General features: G+C 48.2%; 1 protein-coding gene across 1 annotated transcript; it reads right to left on the reverse strand.

The window, feature by feature from the left end:
• Positions 1-300: 300 nt before the first annotated feature.
• On the reverse strand, positions 301-6,520 carry CFAP144 (cilia and flagella associated protein 144). The gene is made up of 4 exons (XM_055342045.1): positions 6,020-6,520; positions 4,579-4,638; positions 2,606-2,709; positions 301-683 (listed from the first exon to the last, which is right to left on the reverse strand). Exons 1-4 carry the CDS (start codon positions 6,300-6,302, stop codon positions 573-575), a joined length of 558 nt encoding a protein of 185 aa, XP_055198020.1. The 5' UTR covers positions 6,303-6,520; the 3' UTR covers positions 301-572.
• Between the last annotated feature and the right edge of the window lie 11,443 nt (positions 6,521-17,963).

Genomic DNA, 17,963 nt, shown 5'->3' on the forward strand with positions numbered 1-17,963 from the left:
TCTCTGCTCAGAGGTGTTCCATTCAGTGCATCCTATTTGTGGCTTCCTCACCTTCTTCCATCAGCTTTCCACCTTCTAAATATATCTTCTGACTTCGATGATCATCTCCCATTCTCTGTTGTGCGCTCATACAATATTGTTTCTTTATTATTTGCTATTGGGGTCATGAAAGGCAGAGGGAATATTGTAGGCATCTTAATCTGGAATTCTGACACTAGTTTAAAAGATTAAGGATTTGTGTGGGTTTTTTTTTTAAAGATTTTATTTATTTATTCATGAGAGACATACAGAGAGGCAGAGACACAGGCAGAGGGAGATGCAGGCTCCACGCAGGAAGCCCGATGTGGCGTTCGATCCCAGGACCCCAGGATCACGCCCTGGGCCGAAGGCAGGTGCTAACCACTGGGCCACCCAGGAATCCCCAAGATTAAGGATTTGAACCAGTGCATGCAGGCAGAAAAATGTGAGACTCCACAAAGGAAAGGTCCGATTGACACTTGAAAGTCATCTTTATTTATCCATGCAGCACACAGGCTGGGTTTCAGGAACGAGGCTGAGGTGGGCGCTGAACACTATGTGTGGCGATCATCTTCTCCCAAGCTCCACACTTTGGCCTTGTAGAGCGTGATATCGCTGTGCACCCTGAAATGGTTCAGCCTGCGGTCATCACGTTCCGGGCTGACCTAGAGAGGAGATCGTGGGCATCAGAAGGAAGCCCCTGGGGGGGGAGGGTGACCTGGGTTCAAAGTCCGTGGAGCCTGGGCCAGCACACCCCAGGGGCTCAGCACACGCTCATTTGATGAAAGAATGGACGTTGTTTACGTGGTTACATGGAGAAGCAACAGCAAGCGCTCTGACACGTCCCTCTTAGAGAAGCTGTAAGGTTAACTTACACAATTAACTGAATGGATACATTTTCCTCAAATTTACCAGGAGGACAGAAGTTGCAGGTATTTGAGTGTGGCTTCCCCGGTGTCCTCACATTGGGACTGGGGTTGTCTGCGTGTTCGGGGCAGGGAGCCCTAAGTTACACTGGGGCTCATGCAGCTCTCTCAGGCTCAGCAACCTCCCCTGCTGGACCCCTCCCCTGCTGGACCCCTTGGTCTCCCAGTCTGCTCTCCCCAGGGTGATGCCCCACAGGCGAAGAGAAGCTGGAGTAAATGAGCAGCTTTTTCCTAAGCCCTTCCTTTCCCCCTCTCTGCATCCTTCCTTCCCTGCCTCCTTCCTCCTTCCTTCTTTCCCTCCTTCCTCTCTTCCATCATTCCTCCTTCCTTTCTTCTTCTTTCCTCCCTCCTCCATTCTTCCTCCACCCTTCCTTTCTCTCGTCTCCCCTTCAAACCACCTCCCTACCTCTCTTCCTTCATTAGAGCTGAGCTATTTACTCCAATCCCCCTGCAGCAGCCCTGTGGCAGAGCCACATGCCCCAGACGAGAGCTGTAGAAAGGGGTGAGAAGCCCGGGCCACACGGTAGAAAGGTAGAAAGGCAAGAGCTAAGGATGTGGGCCGTTCTTGGGAAGGGTTCACCCTCAGCAGAGGAAGACAACTGGGAACAGACCAAGGGGCCAGGACAAGCCCGTGACTAGACCCGGGTCGGGCTACAAGCTTTCCCTTCCATTCCTCCTCAGGTCTCACAGCTCCAGAGTGGGGGAGCTGGGATCTGAACTCAAGCTGTCTGGCTCCAGAGCCACCATGTACCATTGATAATGGAATTGGGTTGAATGGTGGGGAGCAGGAGGCACCCAATGCTCCAGAACAACATGGGCAAGGTGCCCAAATCTGCCCGGTGGAGAGCATGGGGCACATGTTCCTTAACGGGACCTGATAAAGAGGGGACTCCTGGCTGCTCCTGAAGGTTGAGCAGGACTTCCCCAAGGAGTAGAGGCTAGGTATCAGGAGGTGGCTGCAGGAGCAGTAAGCGCAAGGAGACAGGGGGCGCGAAACCTTGGTGCCTTGGAGGGAACGAAGGAAGTTCTGATCTAGCTAAAGATCAGCGTCTCCAGCTTCACCTCAGGGGCAAAACACACAGATGGCCTAAAAGCCACGTGTTAAAAAGACACGACAACTTGAGGAAAAGCCTAAAAGGAAAGCTAGTCGTTTTGCTACTCTGGATATTGCAGGTTTTCCTAAGAAAGACACAAAGCCCAGACACCGGGATGGAAAAGACCAGCACTTCTGACTACTTAAAAACTGAAGCCTTCCGTGTGATGAAAGATGCGAGCAACATAAGAGACAAACGTGGCAGGAAGTTCTTGGAAATGTCTTAGCACCAGAAGCCCTATGTCATCTCGGGAGGTAATGTGCTGACAATTATATTTCCTGGGCTCCTCAGCGCTCCTGGAGCCTCACCAATCAAAGGAGGTGTGTTTTGCTGTGGGTTAGGCACTGTTCTAAGTACCTTACACATACTACCTCATGCTGTAATATCTCCATTTATGCTCCACTGCGGAAACGCAGTCACAAAAGACCTTAAATGACTTATGCAAGGTCACCCAGCTAGTAAGTGGTAGCCAGGGTTCAAAGCCAGGCTGTCTGGCCTCATATACCATTCTCTTAGCCACAGCCTCTGTTGCCTCTGGGCCTACCCAAGGCAAGGAACCACACTTACCAAGGGCTCAGAGTCCCATCCAATTTCTTGGCTTTCTGTTTGCGTGTCTGGGTATTTCTTCCGTGGCCCCTGAGCGGCATGGTGGATAAGATTGAGGAACCTGGCTGGGAGAAGAGGCATGAGTCATGAGGGAAGCAGGCTTTGGGACCGAGAATTCCTGGGTCCTTTGGCCCGGCTTCAGCAGCTGGCCTCGGGGGCCTGCCAAGACCCTGCAACACTCATCTTGCAACAAATATCTGTTGAGCACAAACTCTGTCCAGGCACTCTTCTGGACCCCGCAAGTAGAACTGTGTGGCAGACACGGTCCCTGCTCTCCTGGAGCTGGTCGTCTAGCTGGGGGTACAGAGGACACACTACACAAGGGGACAAGCGAACCTGATGGTGAGGTACAGGCAGGGCTGGCTACTCTAGACCGGGACTGTGAGGGGAGGCCTCTCCTGATGCCAAGCAGCAGCCAGCCACAGGCAGAGGCAGACGGAAGTACTGGACAGGAAGCAAGAGCAAAGGTGCTGAGGCAGGAGCAAGTGGGGCCAATGTGGCCATGACGGAGTGCGGGGGAGGGTTGTAAGAGGCCACATCTTCCGTACTGCAAGAGCTAGGGCTGCCAACCCCATGCATGTATCTGTAACTCCCTAGCTTGAGGACTTGCACAGGGTTCATTTTCAGGTTCCACCCTACCAAGTGTCAATTTGAGGGTGGCAGCCTGACAACGGCAGGAAACTGGGCTTCATAGTCAGCCCTTCCTGGCCTTTCCACTACTAGCCTGACGGGTGGTTTACCTTCTCCAGGCCTCACTTTGCTCATCTGTAAATTGAGGACAATATCCACCTCAGCGAGATGGCTGAGAATGAAGGACCTGGCCCCCGGCTGAGTGCATCCTCAGGATAAGCAGTTAGCAGTGCAATCCTGGCTAGCTTTCAGGTCCCTCGCTGCCTGTTAATCTTAGTGCTGCAAGGCCTGGACTCCTCTCCCTTCCTCGAGCTTGACTGCTCTCTTCAGGACGGATAGCATCCTCACTTCCCCTGCCGATACCCTATTGGTCTATTCACTTGTCTGTCTCTACTCTGCTATGGAATCCACCCTCCTCCTGCCGACCCCACCTGCCTACCCTGTGCTCCTATATCAACCTCACATCTTTCCTCCATCAAATTCTACTCCAAGGAGGGAGGGAGGAGAGAGCCTGCCAGGAAGGATAGGGCTCTCCACCAAAGATCTCTCTTCCGTTGTTTCTGAGCATGGCCCTGTGCACCAGTATACTCCAGCCAGGCCAAACTACCGCCCTGTCTTGGGCCACGCTGGTATCTCTCATTCCTCTGTCTTTCCATAGAACTCAGAATGTCCTCCTAGTCTTTGATCCCTGACCTTCTCCACCTCCAAGAAGCCTTCCCAGAAATCCACTGTCTGACCAGGGGCATCTGTGTGTTCTTTTGTTGCCATTCCAATTTTACTCTTTACCTACTTGTCTGTCTCCTTCATCATGGTATGAGGTCTCCACTCCCGGCCCCATCTGAGGGACTATCACGTAGTAATAATCAAAACAGTCCGCATTTCCATTTCAGCAATACAATACTATTCTGTGTTCTGAGTGCTTACGTGATGTTGTCTAATCCTCACCACTATGTGAAGATAGGTTCAGAGACATTTAAAATTACTTGCTCAAAGTCACATTGTTAACAAGTGGCAGAACCGGACTTGGAAGTCCATTAAAATGACTTCAGGACCTCTGCTGGTAACAGCTCAACGTTTGATGAATGAATATATGAATGCACTGGGAAGGCCATTAGGAGGATTTTTCTGGACTTGAGAGTTAATGGACTGGCCCTATGCTTGAAGCTCTTGTGAGCTTCATGGGTTTCCATCCAGTTTTCAGGGGTTCAGAGTGTTGCCCAAGGTAACGCTACCCTGAAAGGTCTCTCTAGCCACCTGCCTGTCTGTGCTGTATCTCAGTGTGGTTCCCAAACCACGGGACTTACCATCTGCAGGTTCCTCCAGGTTCTCATGCCAAGACATGGGCTTTCTGGTGATTGTGTGAACTGTAGAAAAAACACCGGCATAGGTTCAGGTTACACGTTAATGCCCTGCCCTCGTGAAGACTCACCCTAGGCCAGACACCTGCTGAGTATTTTTCTGGGGGTCACTAGGAACTCGGCTCTCAAGGACCTCACAATCCAGAGTGGCACTACCCAGGATAGTGGCCACCAGCCACATGGAACTACAGGAATTTGAATAGTTACAATTCAGTAGAATTAGAAATCCATTCTACATGTGCACTGGACACATCTCAAGTGCTCAGTAGCCACATGGGGCGAACGGCCAGCATTCTGGGCAGCAAAGATTTGTAGAGACCATTTGATTGGGACAGAATGTTCTCTCAAACAGCACTGGCTACAGTGCTGCAGACGTCCTGGGCCGCCGAACAAGGCTAGACATGGAGCAGGATGTACCCAGAAGGCTAGGTGAAGCCCAGGTGCAGAATCCACACACATGCATCCAGGAGGATTTCTAGGCTTCTCACTTTGGGGAGAAAACAAGTGCGGTACCTTTGCTCAAACAAGAGAGTCTGGAGCAGCAGCAGCTGGGGGAGAGGTGCGGATGCTCCCAGTGTTCCAACTGGTGAGTTTGAGATCCTCATAGGCTGTTCAGGGGAAGAGAGCTGGGCAGTGGCTGGGTGCCTGAGTCTGGGGCTCCATCTGAGACCCAGTGGCATTCAGGGGCAGCCATGGCAACCCCCGAGAAACGTGCCACCTGAGCAGTGGGAGCAGGGCCATTTTCTCAGGAGGGCCGAGTCCACCCCGGAATTTTCCGAGCATCTAAGACAATATTAGAAGCCTGGAAAGATGGGCAGCTCTGGTGGCGCAGCGGTTTAGCGCCGCCTGCAGCCGGGGGTGTGATCCTGGAGTCCCGGGATCAAGTCCCACGTCAGGCTTCCTGCATGGAGCCTGCTTCTCCCTTTGCCTCCCTCTCTTTCTCTAAATAAATAAATAAATAAATAAATAAACAAACAAACAAATCAATCTTAAAAAAAAAAAAAAGAAGCCTAGAAGGTTGGCACACACAGACACAACTAGCATATAAACCAAAACACAAACAGCCAAACCAAGCATAAAACGCTAGAAAATAGAATTATTGAGAAAGCAAAAGTTTCCAAAGCGTTCCTACCTTTTGACCACAAAAATACTATCTGATCCCTCTGTGGGTGCATTTTAACGTATTAAAATCTCCGCCGGGATGTGGAGCGAGACCCTCCAGGCTCCAGCTCACCCCCATCGCTGCCAAGTCCCAGCGGGAAACACAGGAGGGAGGGGCGAGGTCAGAGAAGGCGTCTGACGCCACCCGCGCCCTAGGGCCCCCGCTCCTTCCTGCCCGGGGCCCGCACCCCGTCCCTTCTCCCGCCCCGGGGCGCCCCTCACTCACCCTTGCGGAGGGGATTCACGTGATACTCTGTGGAGAGTTTCTGGGTTCGAAGCTCCTTGAGATACACCTCCCGCAGGATCTGGTTCTGGTGGACCTCATCGGGCATCAGCGGCTCCTGCGGGCGGCGCGCCAGGGCGGCGGGGCTCGGCGGGGTCGGGCTCCTGCTCCCTGCACTCCGGGCTCCGGCCGCGGGAGGTTGGGGTGGGGGGCGCCGTCTCCGGGCAACGGCGTCTCGCGGTCTCCAGGCAACGGCGTCTCGCGGTCTCCTGGCAACGGCGTCCATGATCACAGCGTCCCTTGGAGCCCTCGGGGCCGCCCACCTCACCCCCTCCTTCCAGAACCGATTCTCCTGCCTCGCTTCTTTCCGAAGCCTGAAGCCCGGCGACTCCCCTTCCCTCGGCTTCGGCTTCTCGAGGTTCGGCCTGGTTCCTGGGTCTGCTCCTGCAGCAGCCGGGGCGGGACCCAGGGCCAGGCAGCAGGTCCAGGAGGTTAGGGACCTGATTGCACCGCCCCTTCGACAGTCATTGGCTAAAAGAGATTTGGGGAGGAGTCAGAGACCTGTCCCATTTAAAGTCCTTGCCTGGATGAGAACTCTCCCCGTCTAGCTTGCAAAACGGAGGAGGTTTCCAATCTGAAAAAGTTACTCTGTCCCTTATTACAGGTGGGATAATATAGACCGAGGAACCCTTTCCTAATGTGTGTAACGTGAGGACTTCACAGTTTTTGATCTTAAAAATGTCACTGTGGTAAAGTACACATAAGATTTACCAATAGAAACATTTTGAGGATGTGATTCAGGAGGTTTAAGCATATTTGCATTGTGTGAAACTAATTTCCAGAATTTTTTCGTACCCACTGAACAACTTCCCATGGCCCCATCCCATCTGCGGCTCCGGTAAGTACCATTTTCCTTTCTCTAGGAATTTGACTACTCTCTAGGAATTTCCTTTCTCTAGGAATTTTCCTATATTACACTTTGACTGCAGAGCCCGTGCTCTCTCACAAAATATTTCATTTAATCATCTATCTGTTCATTCACTCAAGACACAGTCCAGGATGTGTGTCAGTGTGGGACACAGTTTAGAACACATGACCTGTACAGAACACATGGGCAGTTCCTGAACCCAGCTAGCTACTGAATGGCTCCTTGTTTTGAATCCCGGTGCTCCTTGTCCTTGTTCTTGAGGGCTCTTTCCCCTGTGTCTGTCTAGGGAAATCTATTTATAATGAGCCCACGTGTAATCTTTCAAAACCCATCTGGACTCTGTAGCCCCTAGCCCAAGTTTTCTCTGTGGCATGCTCTACTCCAGATCTATCATTACCAGAAAACTTCGCTAATTCTTTTGCTTATATCCTGGCACTACTACTATGCGATCTTAATTACTACAATTTTTTGTGGTAAGTCCTGGTATCTGGTAGAAAAACTACTCCTACCGGTTCTTAAGGGAGTCTCGGATATTCTTGGCTCTTTTGCCTCGCCATCCAAATGATAATCAACTTGTCAAGTTTCCAGAATATATGTGTTAGAATTTTGATTGAGATTCCACTGAATCTATATATTGGTTTGAGAAGAGGACTTTAAATATATATAATATATAAATATAATATAATAATATAAGACCTTATATATTAGACCTTATATATTTTTATAGTATTAATATTATAATATTAATATATTATATTAAAATATTGTATTAATTAAAATAAACAATATATAACCATATGTATATATCATCTGCTTATCTGATGCAATCATCTGGAAAGGATAAAGATGTGTCCTTGGCTTCTAGGCTTTGGTACCTGCCATTTCCTGGGATTCAGAGGTACAACTGTCAGAGCATCGATGACAACATAATGGGGCCCCCCTATCTTTTTGCAGGAGAAATTTCTCAAAGGCAGAAAGTCCCTAGTCCATTTCCACAAATCCTAGGGTGCAGAACAATAGAGTCTTGGAGGAACCAGACCAAAGAACCTTCAATCCTTCTGTCTATAATAGGGGTCATGGGCTCTGTGTGTGAGTTCTTAGGGGTCACCCATTCTCCCATTCACTTTCATCCAGGGCAGATCAATAGGACTCACCCGTGTAGAGATCAGATGACATGATTTCCACTCACTCTTCTCTACCTTGTGTCCCTGGTCTTGCTGTTTGCTCTGTGGTCACAGACCAACTTCCATGGAGAAACCAGTTATAAGTGTAGAATTCATTCAGGCCGGCTAATTAGGAAAGAGAGGCAAGAAACAGGTTTTCTGAAAAAAAGGATCTTGCTAAAGGTATCTCTGGCATCTGAAGGCGATTCACAAGGATGAAGGTAACATACAGAGAATAGTACGATAAGCATGTTGTGGGTGAAAATGCCATCATGGACAAGGCTTACCCTCCAAGCTAGATGTTGACTGGCATTGTCTTGAGTTCCCAACATTTACCAAGTCAAGCTCCTGGGGATCTTTTGTTTTGGCAATTCTGGATGATATCAGAACCGTCCCACTCACAGGGAAATCATCTCTCCAGGATAGGATTTGTGAATCACGGAGGTCTGGTTGGAGTCGGCTGGAATGTTGGGGAGGATAAGACTTTAAAGTCTAGGAAGGGCTGGGAGGGGGAGTTGGAGCAAAGTAGAAATTGAGGTAACAGGGAACAGGAGCGAGAAAAAAAAAGCGGGGACTGGACGTTTTGGAAGGAATAGAGCAAGATCTGGGTGGGGAAACCTGTACGTTAGGGTGGCAAGGAGGGACAGCACTATGAACAGGAGGGAAAGAGGTAGGCTTATGAGGTGAGAGAGGTGGCCGAGGCTGGGGAGTGTTCTGTGGACGAAAAGAGTTACACACAAGAGGAAGCGGCTCTGGACGATGAGAGGAGGAAGGAATAGAGCAGGTAGGAGGAGCCCGGGGCCGAGAGGCGGAAGGAATAGAGTGGGGAGGTGGAGCCCGGGTTCGAGAGGAGGAAGGAATAGAGTGGGGAGGTGGAGCCTGGGGTCGAGGGGAGGAAGGAATAGAATAGATAGGAGGAGCCCAGGGTCGAGAGGCAGAAGAAATAGAGTGGGTAGGTGGAGCCTGGTGTCGGGAGGAGGAAGGATTAGAGTGGGGAGGTGGAGCCTGGGGTCGAGGGGAGGAAGGAATAGAGTGGGGAGGTGGAGGCCGGGGTCCAGAGGAAGAAGGAATAGAGTGGGGAGGTGGAGCCTGGGGTCGGGAGGAGGTAGGAATAGAGTGGGTAGGTGGAGCCTGGGGTCGAGAAGAAGAAATCCGAGGCAGCTTTTTTGTCATTTCTCCAAACGGCGTTTGGCTAGTTACTCATCTTGACCAAATGAGTAACTGGACATAAGCTCACACTTACCCATTATTATGTCCCACGCCAGCCCTCGCATCATCCCCTGGCTCAATGCCCATTATGACGTGTATGCCCCTCCCTCTGGGCACGTCAGCAGGCTCACCAGCCAGGGACACGCCCCGGGTGCGAGGTTGGAGAGTGATCCCAGGAAATAGCAGACAGAAGAAATGTCATAGGAGTCCCTAGGCCTTGGGAGAACATGTAGTGTTGCCCCTCACTAGGCAGAGATCGATCAAAGGGCTGTGCTGCAGTCAGGGCCTGGGCACCAAGAGAATGCATCGGAAGCAGGTGTGGGCAAAGTGGGAAGTGCAAGCCTCCAGCTACTTAACTTTTTTAATAATAAATTTATTTTTTAATAGTGTTCAATTGGCCAACATACAGAATAACACCCAGTGCTCATCCCGTCAAGTGCCCCCCTCAGTGCCCGAAACCCATTCACCCCCACCCCCTGCCCTCTTCCCCTTCCACCACCCCTAGTTCATTTCCCAGAGTTAGGAGTCTTTATGTTCTGTCTCCCTTTCTGATACTTCCCGGACACTTTTCTCCCTTCCCTTCTATTCCCTTTCACTATTATTTATATTCACCAAATGAATGAGACCTTATAATGTTTGTTCTTCTCCGATTGACTTATTTCACTCAGCATAATACCCTCCAGTTCTATCCACGTTGAAGCAAATGGTGGGTATTTGTAATTTCTAAAGGCTGAGTAATATTCCATTGTATACATAAACCACATCTTCTTTATCCATTCATCTTTCGATGGACACCGAGGCTCCTTCCACAGTTTGGCTATTGTGGACATTGCTGCTATAAACATCGGGGTGCAGGTGTCCCGGCATTTCTTGCATCTGTATCTTTGGGGTAAATCCCCAACAGTGCAATTGCTGGGTCATAGGGTAGGTCTATTTTTAACTCTTTGAGGAACCTCCACAGAGTTTTCCAGAGTGGCTGCACCAGTTCACATTCCCACCAACAGTGTAAGAGGGTTCCCTTTTCTCCGCATCCTCTCCAACATTGTTGTTTCCTGCCTTGTTAATTTTCCCCATTCTCACTGGTGTGAGGTGGTATCTCATTGTGGTTTTGATTTGTCTTTCCCTGATGACAAGTGATGCAGAGCATTTTCTCATGTGGGTGTGGGCCATGTCTATGTCTTCCTCTGTGAGATTTCTGTTCATGTCTTTTGCCCATTTCATGATTGGATTGTTTGTTTCTTTGCTGTTGAGTTTAATAAGTTCTTTATAGATCTCGGAAACTAGCCCTTTTATCTGATACGTCTGCCTCGGCAATCAGACAACAAAAAGACATTAAAGGCATTCAAATTGGCAAAGAAGAAGTCAAACTCTCCCTCTTCACCGATGACATGATACTCTACATAGAAAACTCAAAAGACTCCACCCCAAGATTGCTAGAACTCATACAGCAATTTGGTAGTGTGGCAGGATATAAAATCAATGCCCAGAAGTCAGTGGCATTTCTATACACTAACAATGAGACTGAAGAAAGAGAAATTAAGGAGTCAATCCCATTTACAATTGCACCCAAAAGCATAAGATACCTAAGAATAAACCTAACCAAAGAGGTAAAGGATTTATACCCTAAAAACTATAGAACACTTCTGAAAGAAATTGAGGAAGACACAACGCAAAGAGATGGAAAAATATTCCATGCTCATGGATTGGCAGAATGAATATTGTGAAAATGTCAATGTTACCCAGGGCAATTTACACGTTTAATGCAATCCCTATCAAAATACCATGGACTTTCTTCAGAGAGTTGGAACAAATTGTTTTAAGATTTGTGTGGAATCAGAAAAGACCCCGAATAGCCAGAGGAATTTTAAAAAAGAAAACCATATCTGGGAGCATCACAATGCCAGATTTCAGGTTGGATTACAAAGCTGTGGTCATCAAGACAGTGTGGTACTGGCACAAAAACAGACACATAGATCAATGGAACAGAATAGAGAACCCAGAAGTGGACCCTGAACTTTATGGTCAACTAATATTCGACAAAGGAGGAAAGACTATCCACTGGAAGAAAGACAGCCTCTTCAATAAATGGTGCTGGGAAAATTGGACATCCACAGGCAGAAGAAGGAAACTAGACCACTCTCTTGCACCATACACAAAGATAAACTCAAAATGGATGAATAATCTAAATGTGAGACAAGGTTCCATCGAAATCCTAGAGGAGAACACAGGAAACACCCTTTTTGAACTCAGCCACAGTAACTTCTTGCAAGATACATCCAAGAAAGCAAAAGAAACAAAAGCAAAAATGAACTATTGGGACTTCATCAAGATAAGAAGCTTTTGCACAGCAAAGGATACAGTCAAAAAAACTAAAAGACAACCTACAGAATGGGAGAAGATATTTGCAAATGACATATCAGATAAAGGGCTAGTTTCCAAGATCTATAAAGAACTTATTAAACTCAACAGCAAAGAAACAAACAATCCAATCATGAAATGGGCAAAAGACATGAACAGAAATCTCACAGAGGAAGACATAGACATGGCCAACATGCACATGAGAAAATGCTCTGCATCACTTGTCATCAGGGAAATACAAATCAAAACCACAATGAGATTCCACCTCACACCAGTGAGAATGAGGAAAATTAACAAGGCAGGAAACCACAAATGTTGGAGAGGATGCAGAGAAAAGGGAACCCTCTTACACTGTTGGTGGGAATGTGAACTGGTGCAGCCACTCTGGAAAACTGTGTGGAGGTTCCACAAAGAGTTAAAAATAGATCTGCCCCAGGACCCAGCAATTGCACTGTTAGGGATTTACCCCAAAGATACAGATGCAGTGAAACGCCGGGACACCTGCACCCCGATGTTTCTAGCAGCCATGTCCACAATAGCCAAACTGTGGAAGGAGCCTCGGTGTCCATCGAAAGATGAATGGATAAAGAAGATGTGGTTTTTGTGTAAAATGGAATATTACTCAGCCTTTAGAAATGACAAATACCCACCATTTGCATCAACGTGGATAGACCTGGAGGGTATTATGCTGAGTGAAATAAGTCAATCGGGGAAGGACAAACATTATTTGTTCTCATTCATTTGGGGAATATAAATAATAGTGAAAGGGAATAAAAGGGAAGGGAGAAGAAATGTGTGGGAAATATCAGAAAGGGAGACAGAACATAAAGACTCCTAACTCTGGGATCCCTGGGTGGCGCAGCGGTTGGCGCCTGCCTTTGGCCCAGGGCGCGATCCTGGAGACCCGGGATCTAATCCCACGTCGGGTGCCCGGTGCATGGAGCCTGCTTCTCCCTCTGCCTATATCTCTGTCTCTCTCTCTCTCTCTCTCTCTCTCTCTGTGACTATCATAAAAAAAAAAAGACTCCTATCTCTGGGAAACGAACTAGTGGTGGTGGAAGGGGAGGAGGGAGGGGGGAGGGGGTGAATGGGTGACAGGCACTGAGGGGGCACTTGACGGGGTGAGCACTGGGTGTTATCCTGTATGTTGGCAAATTGAACACCAATAAAAAATAAATTTATTTTAAAAAAAAGAAACAAAAGGCATCAAGGGGGAGGGGCCCCGGGATGAGCCAGGCTGAGCCCGGGGCAAGTGTCCCCAGGACAGGAGAGCCCCGTCCCGGGGCAGCATGAGCTTCACCAATCTTCCTGGACGTATAGGCACCGGCAGGGAGTTACAGGGAGACCCCAAGGGGGCGGGGATGCCCTCAGGCTCCCAGGGGCACTAACAGACACCTGAGCCCCTAGAGCGCGCGCCACAGCCCTGGGCCGAGCTCCCTAAAGGGTTGCAGCGGTTGGACCCGGGATAAACTCGGAGGCGGCTCCAGCAGAGGAATAGGCTCCGCAAGGAAGGGACTGCGGCCGGGAGCGTGAATCCAACAGAGCAGACCCGGGAGCACAGGGCGCCGGGGACACAGCCCATGATCCGGCATCCCCCCGGGACAGGCAGAGGCTGGGAGGGCCCAGGACAGCAAGGACACTCCTGCCCCGACCTGAGCAGATCAGCGGCCCCGCCCCCGGAGCATCCAGGCCCCTGCAGACAGAGAGCTCTATAGTTACTGTGGGAGCTGAATCCAGGACTCCAGAGCTGGCCGTCGCCACTGGGGTTGTTCCTCCTGGGGCCTCACGGGGTAAACAACCCCCACTGAGCCCTGCACCAGGCAGGGGGCAGAGCAGCTCCCCCAAGTGCTAACACCTGAAAATCAGCACAGCAGTCCCCTCTCCCAGAAGACCAGCTAGACGGACAGGGGAAAAACAAATTATTGACCAAGGAGCACTGAAAAGTTCAAGGGGAAGTGAAGGGACTTACAGTATACAGAATCAGGAGATACTCCTCCCCTTTTTTTTTGCTTTCTGATTTCTGTTTGCTTCCCCCCTTTTTTCTTTTTTTGTCTTCTTGTCTTTTTTTCTTTTTTCCATTTTTTTCTTCCTTTTTTCTTTTTCTTTTTTCCTTCTTTCTCTTCTCTCTTTTTCCCCTTTTCCCAACACAACTTGTTTTTGGCCACTCTGCACTGAGCAAAATGACTAGAAGGAAAACCTCACCTCAAAAGAAAGAATCAGACATAGACCTCTCTCCAACAGACTTACAAAATCTGGATTACAATTCAATGTCAGAAAGCCAATTCAGAAGCACTATTATACAGCTACTGGTGGCTCTAGAAAAAAGCATAAAGGACTCAAGAGACTTTCTGGAGAAAGTTCCATGTGCACTTGAGAAGAATGTGTATGCAGTTGAGTTTGGATGTAAAGTTCTGTAGATATCTGTGAAATCCATCTGGTCCAGTGTATCATTTAAAGCTCTCGTTCCTTTGGAGATGTTGTGTTTAGAAGACCTATCGAGTGTAGAAAGCGCTAGATTGAAGTCACCAAGTATAAGTGTATTATTATCTAAGTATGTCTTGACTTTGGTTATTAATTGATTGATATATTTGGCAGCTCCCACATATGGGGCATGTATATTGAGGATTGTTAAGTCCTCCTGTTGGATAGATCCTTTAAGTATGATATAGTGTCCCTCTTCATCTCTCACTACAGACTTCAGGGTAAATTTTAGTTTATCTGATATGAGGATGGCTACCCCTGCTTTCTTTTGAGGACCATTTGAATGGTAAATGGTTCTCCAACCTTTTATTTTCAGGCTGTAGGTGTCCTTCTGTCTTAAATGAGGCTCTTGTAGACAGCAAATGGATGGGTCCTGCTTTTTTATCCAGTCTGAAACCCTGCGCCTTTTGATGGTGTCATTAAGCCCATTCACGTTCAGAGTTACTATTGAAAGATATGAGTTTAGTGTCATCATGATATCTATTCAGTCCTTGTTTTTGTGGATTGTTCCAATGAACTTCTTCTTAAAGGGGAATTTTAAGAGTCCCCCTTAAAATTTCTTGCAGAGCTGGTTTGGAGGTCACATATTCTTTCAGTTCTTGCCTGTCTTGGAAGCTCTTTATCTCTCCTTCCATTCTGAATGAGAGTCTTGCTGGATGAAGTATTCTTGGTTGCATGTTCTTCTCATTTAGGACCCTGAATATATCCTGCCAGCCCTTTCTGGCCTGCCAGGTCTCTGTGGAGAGGTCTGCTGTTACCCTAATACTCCTCCCCATAAAAGTCAGGGATTTCTTGTCTCTTGCTGCTTTAAGGATCTTCTCTTTATCTTTGGAATTTGCAAGTTTCACTATTAAATGTCGAGGTGTTGAAAGGTTTTTATTGATTTTAGGGGGCGGGAATCTCTCCATTTCCTTGATCTGAATGCCTGTTTCCCTTCCCAGATTAGGAAAGTTTTCAGCTAGGATTTGTTCAAATACATATTCTGGACCTCTATCCCTTTCAGCGCCCTTGGGAATCCCAATTAAACGTAGGTTTTTCTTCCTCAGGCTGTCGTTTATTTCCCTTAATCTATCCTCATGGTCTTTTAATTGTTTGTCTCTTTTTTCTTCAGTTTTCCTCTTTGCCATCAACTTGTCTTCTATGTCGCTCACTCGTTCTTCAACCTCGTTAACCCTCCCCTCTCGTTAGGACTTCTAGTTTGGATTGCATCTCATTCAATTGATTTTTAATTTCTGCCTGATTAGATCTAAATTCTGCAGTCACGAAGTCTCTTGAGTCCTTTATGCTTTTTTCTAGAGCCACCAGTAGCTTTATAATAGTGCTTCTGAATTGGCTTTCTGACATTGAATTGTAATCCAGATTTTGTAACTCTGTGGGAGAGAGGACTGTTTCTGATTCTTTCTTTTGAGGTGAGGTTTTCTTTCTAGTCATTTTGCTCAGTGCAGAGTGGCCAAAAAAAGCTGTATTGGGAAAAGGAGAAAAAAGAGAGGAGAGAAAGAAGGAAAGAAAAGAGAAAAAGAAAAAGGAAAAAAGGAAGAAAAAAAGAAAAAAGAAGACAAAGAGAAAGAAAAAAGAAAGAAAGGGAAAAAAGGGTGGGGGAAGCAAACAGAAATCTAAAAGCAAAAAAGAAAAAAAAAACAAAAAAACAAAAACAAAAAAGAAACAAACCAAAAAAACACGGGGAGTATCTTCTGATTCTGTATACTTTAAGTCCCTTGACTTCCCCTGGAACTGGTCCATCTAGCTGGTCTTCTGGGGGAGGGGCCTGCTGTGCTGATTTTCAGGTGTTAGCACTTGGGGGAGCTGCTCTGCCCCCTGCCTGGTGCAGGGCTCAGTGGGGGTTGTTTACCCCGTGAGGCCCCAGGAGGAACACCCACAGTGGCGGCGGCCAGCTCTGGAGCCCTGGAGTCAGCTCCTGCAGTAGCTACAGAGCTCTCTGTCTGCAGGGGCCTGGATGCTCCGGGGGCGGGGCCGCTGTTCTGCTCAGCTCCGGGCAGGAGCGTCCTTGCTGTCTTGGGCCCTCCCGGCCTCTGCCAGTCCCGGGGGGAGGCCGGATCATGGGCTGTGTCCCCGGTGCCCAGTGCTCCCGCGCCTGCGCTATTGGATTCGCGCTCCCGGCTGCGCAGCCCCTCCGCGGAGCTGCTGCCCGAGCCCCTCAGAGCTAGTCCCGGATCAATGCTGTGCGCGAGCTGCAGCCCTTTAGGGAGCTCGGCGCACTCTCCCCGGGGCGCAGGTGTCTGTTAGTGTCCCAGGGAGCCTGAGGGCATCCCTGCCTTCCTGGGGTCCTGCTCTAACTCCCTGCGAGCACCTTTCCGCCCGGAAGATTGGGGAAGCTACTGCTTCTCCAAGACGAAGCTTTCCTGTCCTGGGGCGGGGGCCCCTCCCCCTTGGATGCCTCTTGTTTTTTAATTCTTTTTCCCCCCCGTCTTGTTACCTTGATGGGATCCCTGGGTGGCGCAGCAGTTTGGCGCCTGCCTTTGGCTCAGGGCGCGATCCTGGAGACCCGGGATCGAATCCCATATCGGGCTCCCGGTGCATGGAGCCTGCTTCTCCCTCTGCCTATGTCTCTGCCTCTCTCTCTCTCTCTCTCTCTCTCTGTGACTATCATAAATAAATAAATTAAGAAAAAAAAAGAAAACCAATGCCCGGTGCATAACAGTGCCAGATTTCAAACTTTACTATAAAGATGTGATCATCAAGACAGTGCAGAATTGGCACAGAGACCTGGACTAAGGGAACAGAACAGAAAACCCAGAAATGGGCCCTCAACTCTGTGGTCAATAATATTTCACAAAGCAGGAAACAATGTCCCCTGGAAAAAGGATAGTCTCTTCAATAAATGATTTTGGGAAAATTGGGCAGCCACATGCAGAAGAATGAAACTAGACCATTCTCTTACACTAGACCCAACAGTAAACTCAATATGGTTGAGAGATCTGAATGTAAGATAAGAATCCATCAAAATTCTAGAGGAGAACACAGGCAACACCTTTTTGAACTGGGCCACAGCAACTTCTTGCAAGATACATCTCCAAAGGTAAGGGAAAGAAAAGCAAAAAGGGAACTATTGGGACTTAATCAGTATGAAACGCTTCTGCACAGCAAAGAAACAACAAAACTAAAAGACAACCTATAGAATGGGAGGAGATATTTACAAAACTTGTCAGATAAAGGAGTAGTATCCAAGATCTATAAAGAACATATCAAACTGAACATCCAATTCACAAATCATCAAATCATGAAATGGGCAGAAGACATGAACAGAAATTTCTCCAAAGAAAACCCACACATAGCCAACAAGCACATGAGAAAATGCGCCACATCACTTGCCATCAGGGAAATACACTTCAAAACCACAATGAGATGCCACCTCCCACCAGTGAGAATGGAGAAAATTAACAAGACTGGAAACAACAGATGTTGCTGAGGAGGTGCAGCAGGGGAACCCTCTTGCACTGTTGATGGGAAGACAAGCTGGTGCAGCCACTCTGGAAAACAGTGTGGAGGTTCCTCAAACAGTAAAAAATAGGGCTACCCAATGACCCAACAATTGCACTGCTGGGTATTTACCCCCAAAATACGGATGCAGTGAAATACCAGGAAACCTGCACCCCAATGTTTACTGCAGCAATGTCCACAATAGCCAAACTGTGGAAGGAGCCACGATTGTCCTTGAAGGATGAATGGATAAAGAAGATGTGGTCCATATATACAATGTAATAGTACTCAGCCCTCAGAAAGGACGAAGACCCACCCTTTGCTTTGAGGTGGATGGAATCGAAAGGTATTATAGTGACTGAAGTAAGTC

The sequence above is a fragment of the Nyctereutes procyonoides genome, unplaced genomic scaffold (assembly GCF_905146905.1).
Source record: "Nyctereutes procyonoides isolate TBG_1078 unplaced genomic scaffold, NYPRO_anot_genome, whole genome shotgun sequence".
NCBI lineage: Eukaryota > Metazoa > Chordata > Mammalia > Carnivora > Canidae > Nyctereutes > Nyctereutes procyonoides.